This window comes from Echinops telfairi, unplaced genomic scaffold (genome assembly GCF_000313985.2).
Source record: "Echinops telfairi isolate 266 unplaced genomic scaffold, ASM31398v2 ScPeMD7_7414;HRSCAF=8452, whole genome shotgun sequence".
NCBI lineage: Eukaryota > Metazoa > Chordata > Mammalia > Afrosoricida > Tenrecidae > Echinops > Echinops telfairi.
The window spans coordinates 1,544,451-1,551,563 of record NW_022111314.1 but is presented as its reverse complement, the minus strand read 5'-3'; the positions used below and the strand labels follow the sequence as shown (position 1 = coordinate 1,551,563).

Sequence of the window (7,113 nt, the reverse complement as noted above, 5' to 3'; positions counted from 1 at the left end):
CCTGTCATCTCAGACAGGGGTCCGATGGATGCCAGGCCTGGGGGTACCTGCAGACACTGTAAGACAAAGGTGCACAAACACCACCTGGCCGGGGCCTCTGCCTCCTGGCCACGCAGCCAACAGCGCCGAGAGGGCCGAGGTCAGCGCCCACCCTCTGCAGCACTGCTGTTTCACGGGGATGAAGACCAAGGCTCAGAGAGAAGCTACTTCTGCTTGTCCTGGGCCCCCCAAGAAGGAGGCGCCCACAAAGAGGTGGGGGGAGGGAGACGCCCACCCTGCAGATCTCGGTGTAGTAGAAGGAGTTGCTAGTGACCAGCAGGCGCAGGACCAGCCCAGGGGACCCACGCAGGACGGCCTTCTCTGGGCGAGTTAGACAATCAGATCCTGCTTCTCTCCGGATCCCTGCTGTCTCCCGTCACGTGTGTGTAAAACAAACGGCGGTCACTCGCGGTCCTCAGAGGCTAGCCACGGGCGGTAGAGCGGGACCCTGCTGGGGCACTTGGGGCCTCACTCACTGGCCAGCGGAGGCCTGTGCTGCGATCCCAGGTTTTCGTGGGTTGGCGTCTTACTTTATTTCTATGGAGACAGAAATATGCGGGGGGGTGGCAGGAGATGGAAATAAAGGGTCATGGGATATTCCCCCCCAAGGTCTTTGTGAAGCTCCCTTGCACAAATGTTGACATTTCTAAAATGTCCAGAGAGTTGTGAGTGTGAAGTAGCTTAACGCACAGAGCCTGCACACACCCCCATCCCGATGGCTCAGACGCCCGTTTTATAAAGACACCCAACGTCACCCTGGGGTGTGACAGTGGTGGTGACCAAGGCCCTTGTTTCTAACCCACTAATGGGATCCAGATGGACACGTAGCCCCTGAAAGACGTTTTCGGCCACGGAGTTACAAATGGCAGAGGTGCCAGCGGCACCTGGCAGGGCCGTCTCAGCCGGCCACCTGGCTGGCCCAGGTACACAGAGCTGTGCTGGGCCCCCAGCGGAGAGGGGTGGTCATGGCCAGCCACACGGAAACCTCGTGACACTTAGCCCGGGCTGAGTGCATCCCTCTCACTGACGGAAAACCAGGGACCTGCGCCAGGCAGGGCCTGGTCAGCTCACGGCACCCAGTGGTCCCAGAACAGCCCCAGGCCAGGTCCCCAGGGCGGCCGCAGCAGAGACCACAGGCCTGTGGCTTCTGAGGACAGAGGTTTCCTGCCTCGGGGCCTGGAGGCTGAGTCCTGGGGGGTCGGGGAGGCCAGTGCACGGTGGGATAGCACTGGGCTGCCAACAGAAGGGTTGGGGATTCAAGGCTCCGTTGCTCCTGTGCAGGTTTCCCGCCTCTGTCCGTGGGGTGGCCCTGAGCGGGAACCCAGCGGTCGACGGGGGTGGGCTGGGGCAGGAGGGGAGACAGGAAGCCTGCAGCACCCCAGAGGTCGAGAGGCCCTGTTTCTGGGGTGCTGTAGGGCTGAGCCCCCCTGGTGGCCACGCCCCGCCTGACACCCCCTCTCTCTCTTGCAGTCACGTTCAGCAGCTGCCTGGGCCCCCGGGGGACACAGTACGAGAGCAGCAGCCTGGACTTCCGCGTGGGGGCGGACGGCACTGTCTTCGCTGCCCGGGAGTTGCAAATCCCCGAGAAGCAAGTGGCCTTCACGGTGACGGCGAGAGACCGCCAGACGGCCGAGCGGTGGGACACCGCAGTGCGGCTGCGGGTGGCCCCGGGCGCGGCCCCGCACGCAGGACACAAGGTGAGGGCGCTCCGTGAGCTGGGTGGGGCTGCACCACTGCTTACAGCCCCTCGGCCCCAGTCCAGCAGCTCTGAGACATTCCCCCAGGGAAGCCAGGGCTCACGCTGCTGGCTTGTGGGCACTGCTGCCTGGGGTGGAGGTGGGCCTGTCCATCTCCTTGCAGCTGCCATGGTGTGAGCTCACCGGGGCCCCAAACCAGGGACCTGCTCCTGCAGCCCCCTATCCCCCACTGGGGCCGAACAGAAGACAGACCCCGTGGCCGGCAGCAGCAGCCAACCAGGGTCACCATGTGGGGCTAACTCAGGGGTTGGGGGTAGAGAGAAGGAGAGAGACACACTGGGAGAGAAAGGCAGATAGACGGGGGGCAGGATGACTACAGGAACAGAGAGACAGGGAGGAGAGAGACGGAGAAGGGACAGACAGGCAGAGAGAGAATGAGAGCGGGAGGGAGAGATAGAGCAGAGGGGAGAGACAGACAGACAGGCAGAGAGACATGGGGAGAGAGAGAGACTGGGGAGCAGAGACACACACAGAGAGACAGAGACAAACTGCTGTGGAGAGCATTGCGGGAAACGGCTGAAAGACCTACCACGTCGGCTGCTGAGAGCGAGGCTTGAGTGTGAGCAGGTGCAGGCAGGGGCTTGTCAGGAGCCTCCGACCAAGGGGAGCGTGGCAGCCTGTCAGGGGTGCTGCTGGTTTACGGACGCCCTGACCACGTGTGGCGTCCTCACCCATGCCCTTGTTGGGCTGTGGCAGCCCCTGCTCGCTCCCAGGCCGTCTCCCCATCCTGCTGGAAGGGGAGGGCCGACTCAGGTCCAGCCTGGTCCACCCCCAATCGCCGGGGTGGCTGCCGCCTGTGGAGCCCAAATTGCAGCCCCCGGGGTCCTCTCCTGAACAGCTCCTACCCAGCCACTACGTCCCTGCCACCGCTGCCGCCAGCCGTGGTCACAGACACCTCCTGCCCATGCCCGGACGAGAAAGCCAGGCCTCTGGCCGGGAGCCTAAGAGGGACTGTGGCTCGGTGGGGGTGGGGGTGGGGTGCTAGTGGGGGTCTGACCCGTAGGTTCAGGCACTGGGCAAGTTGGAGGAAGTGTGTTTGAAATAGCATCCAAACATTTCCAAACGTGCAGCTGCCTCAGTGGTCAGCGTTCGGAAAGAGGGGCAGGCGCTGTGAGGGCCTGTGGCGGGCACAGTCTTGTCCTGGGGCAGAGCTGCACAGGCACACAGCCCTGCCCGGGGAGTTGCGTGGGGACCGTTGGACCGGACTCCCTCGGGTGGAGACTGTTAGGCGACTTGTGTCTTGGCCAGAAAGCTCGAACAGGCTGCTCTGCAGAGTGCAGACAACGGAGCGGGGGCTTGCGAAGGCTGGCGGCAGACGGGCTTCTGAGACAACGGGCCCACCGCTCCTCAGAGTTCCCTCGCTCTCGTGTCTGGGGGGCATGGCTGTGTCTCCCAGGAAAATGCTGAGACTCCTGGTTTTCCCTGGATGGAGTGTGACTTCCCTCCCCCCGTCAGCCCTGTCTGTCGGCCTGGTTAAGGACCAGCGGACCCTTGGGCCCTCCGAGTCGGGTGGGCAAGGCAGGTCTCCCAGAGGAAGCGCTGTGGAAGCAGTGAGGCTGCCAGCGCGGTTGGGGATCATCGCCATGCCTGTAGGGCGGGAGGAGCATGGAAGCAGACTGCCACGGGACTGGCTGCATCCTGACCCCCAACAGAGAAAACCTCACTCCTGGTCTGTTCACCCACACTGGTTGCTGGTGGGCTGCTACGCTCAAGGTCAGCAGTTTGGACCCACCAGCCAGCCGCTGTCCAGGAGAAAGATGAGGCTGCCTGCCCCCTTAGAGACACGCAGTCCAGACCCCGCAGGGGCAGCGCCATTCCGTCCCAGGGGGTGGCTGAGAGTCGGAATCTACACAGTGGCAGGGAGAGTTTGGGGAACCTGTTTGTTTCTTTAAACAAGTATGTGGGCACCTGGCGCCTTCCAGGCAGCGCTGTCCCAGGTGCTGAAGACAGAGCCGCAGGACCAGGCTGACGCCACTCCCAGAATCCCTGGGGTGCTCCAGGAACGTGCTTGGTGCCTGGGGCCCACCCACTCGGCCAAGGGGCCCGGGAATCGCTCTGTAAATGTGACATCTGGCTGGCAGATCCCCGCTCTGTCCCGCTGGGGTGGGGGGTGGGGGGGCTGTGATTCGGGATTCACTCCTGGGTCCCTCACAGGGCCAGACAGGAGAGCATCCCTGTCACCCTCAGGAAGGCCGCCTGCCGTAAGCAGGAGTGACACACATTCTGTAACCCCCCAGACTCTGCACCAGGCATTGGGGACGCAGCAGTGGGTGGCAGGGACCTCACCCTCGTCCTTGCCCAGGAGGCCCCAGGGCAGTGGGGAGCTGGACCAGAGACAAGCAAGTGTCCTGGAGGGAGCCCTGGAGCCTGGGCTGAAGGGCTGGTGGTCTAGCCTGGGGCTGTGGGCACAGGATGCACCGGGCAGCAAGGGTGGAGGGACCGAGCGTCAGGCAGGTGCAGCGTGAGCAGCCTCAGCATGCATGTGAGCCCTCTGCATGTCACGCTCCTCGTCCGCAGGGCAGAGATCGGGAGCCTCCATGCCACACTCGTGCTGCGAGATCAGAAATGGGAATTCGGAGGGACCTAGCTGTCATCTGGAGCCGCTCCCCCTTCCCCCCGCCCCCGAGATAAGTGGGAACCTTCTACAGAAAAGGAAAATCAGTCTGAAGGCCAGAGAGCTAAGGACACTGTGCAGGGGTCATCATGGTTCTAGGGATGTTAGCTTCAAACACCGGCAACAGTCCCGGGCGGTGGGTGATCAGCCGAGAGCCGGCCAGGTCTCTGACCTCCCTGTAGGAGTATGGGTGCATAACATGGCGTCCGGGGCCACCTACAGCAGCCGGGAGCTCCTTGGGTGGGGATGGGGAGCCCAGAGGCTCCACCCTCAGGACACTGGCAAAACAGAAGCCCCTGTACCGTGCCAGGGCCTGGCACTGGTCTCTGAATGGCGGCGCCCAGAGATTGCCCACAGAAGCAAACGGTGTCTTCTCTGGTAGGTGCGATCCTCCAAGGCCTCGGATGACTTCTGCATTCCTTCACACGAAATGTCTAGCGCGCCACCGAAAATAGCCCTGCTCCTGCAGGGGCGGCGACAAGGCAGTGTAAATAAAAGCCAGGAGAAACAGCGGGTGCCGGCTGGGGATCTCGATATGCTCCCGGTGGGCGCTGGAGTTGTTGGGCACAGTGTATATAGTACCTATGGGGCCCGCTGGCATAGAGGGTCACTCCACGGGCTGCTAACCCCAAGGTGGGCAGTTGAAAACCACCAGCCGCTGCTCAGGAGAAAGATGGGGCTTTCTGAACCGTCTCAAGAGTGCCCGTCTCAGAAACCCCAGGGGCAGTTCTGCCCTGTCGTAGAGAACTGCCACGAGAGGGGGATCATCTCCATGACCGTGAGTTTGGTCCAGGGTTTATGAACATTCAAAAAAACAACCCAGGCTAAAGTAGGGAGAGCTACACACGCAGAAAACACAGGAGAAAGGTAAGGTCTTAGAGATACTGTCACCGGTACACAAATACCTTTGTGTTTGGACTCTCGAGACAGGTACAATGGAAACGTCGTGGGTTAAAAATAATCCTCCACCCTTCAATTAATCCCACATGTGTTTATCGGCCAGGTTGGCACAGTAAACTACCGCAGTAGTTATATAATCTACTGTCAATTTGAGAGGATTCAGAGTGAAAGGGTGGAGTGTCCATCACGTGGTTGCAGCTTGATGGCCTCATCTGCAGGTGCCAAGGGGATAGATAGCTCAGTGGAGGTGGGACACACTCACTCCCTGGGAGACTGCTGACAAGGCTGTCTCCCTGCGAGACATTTCTGACGAGAAGCCACATGAAGACAGGCTGATGCAGCCAGAGCCCTGGGAGCTGGAGGAGCCATGAGCAGACCCACGCCAGCGCTGAGATGCTTCCACTGCCACTGGATCCACAAGACTTCCCACCCACTGGCCTGTGATCTTCTGCGTCGTTGCATGTGTTGTTGCATGTGTTTCGTGAGTCTGAAGAGGACTTTATAGACTGGTATCGGACATTTGGGTTAATATCGGATTTATGGGCTTGATCTGGACTCTGGGCTGGGATGCTTTCTCAATTTTCCACTGCTTTTGTATATAAAGCTCTGTCTTTTTCACACGTGAGTGTCTACACATTTGTTTCTTTAGTCTACCCAGACTACACACCTCTGTTGCAAAGAAACAGTCAGCCCGGATGGCGTCAGGGGTGAAGCCTACCCTTGACATGGGAAGGAGCAAAACGAACCCTGTTCGAGGTGAAGAACGGTATCCCCACCCACCGTGAACCGTGTCCAAAGCCAGCACACAGCCACCCAATACCGACAAGAACCTCGTCCATTACCGACAAGAACCGCATCAGAAACGTCGGGAGAGCCGCTAACTGTATGCCAATCTCGCTCACAAGTCGAAGCACAAGCCCAATGCAAAAAATTAACACACCTGAACTCAGCCATGTCTGCTCATGAGAATACACATGGCCCAAATTGGATGTATCCCAAGAACACGTGGCAGGTGCAGTGCCTGAGCGTGAATCCGTGTCATTCAACCAGAACAAAGTCGAGAAATCGCACCATCACCTGAATAGCCACTGCTGCAGTAGACCAGAGCGCCATTTCTTTCAGGGGCAGACCACTCCCCAAACAAGGAAAGCAGGGGCCTCCCTCTACAGTAGGGCCCTGACAGATGGTACATGGCCAGTGGCTGAGACACTCCACGCTTCCCCTTGAGCTCAGAAACAAAAGACGGCCTCTCTCACATCATCTCCTGGAGCTGCGGCACGTTCCCACAAGAAGAGGCGTCGGATAAATGAAGCTGGCGCTATTTGGAGCTTGCGTGGTGAAAAATCAGAAGGAATCTGTAGAGAAGTTATCAGAATGCATAAGTGAGTCAGCCCGCAAGTGTGATCGCTTGCAAGCAATCCCTACTATTGGGTCGATTCTGACGCGCAGCGTCCCTGCCCCTGCAGGTTTGTAACCCTTCATGGGAGCAGAAAGCTTCCTTTGTCTCCCCCAGCGGCTGGCAGGTTCCAGCGGCCGCCCAACATGTCACCCACGACACCAGCTAGTGATCGTGCGGTGGTGGTGAAAGACACACCCGGAAGTCCGCTCTCCGATGCGGCCATGTCTTTGTGTACAGCTCTTCCAGCCGGACAGCCATCCGTACCCCTCTCTTCTGAGCCGGTCCTCCCCGGTGAGCATAACCACTGCCCCAAGGTTCCTGTGCCGTCTCAGGCGTTGGTGGCAACCAATGTAGACCCCACAGAGACGCTTCCTAAAGTCCGTACTGCTCAAGACAGACCTCTT

The 7,113-nt window shown here is 60.0% G+C and overlaps 1 protein-coding gene across 1 annotated transcript in view; it reads left to right on the top strand.

Moving 5' to 3' along the window:
* CDH4 (cadherin 4) overlaps window positions 1-7,113 on the top strand; it is a 288,289-nt gene that overhangs the window by 212,319 nt on the left and 68,857 nt on the right. Inside the window, exon 3 of the mRNA XM_030887496.2 lies at window positions 1,510-1,736. Coding sequence (XP_030743356.2) covers window positions 1,510-1,736 — 227 coding nt within the window. The remainder of the gene's footprint in view (window positions 1-1,509; window positions 1,737-7,113) is intronic.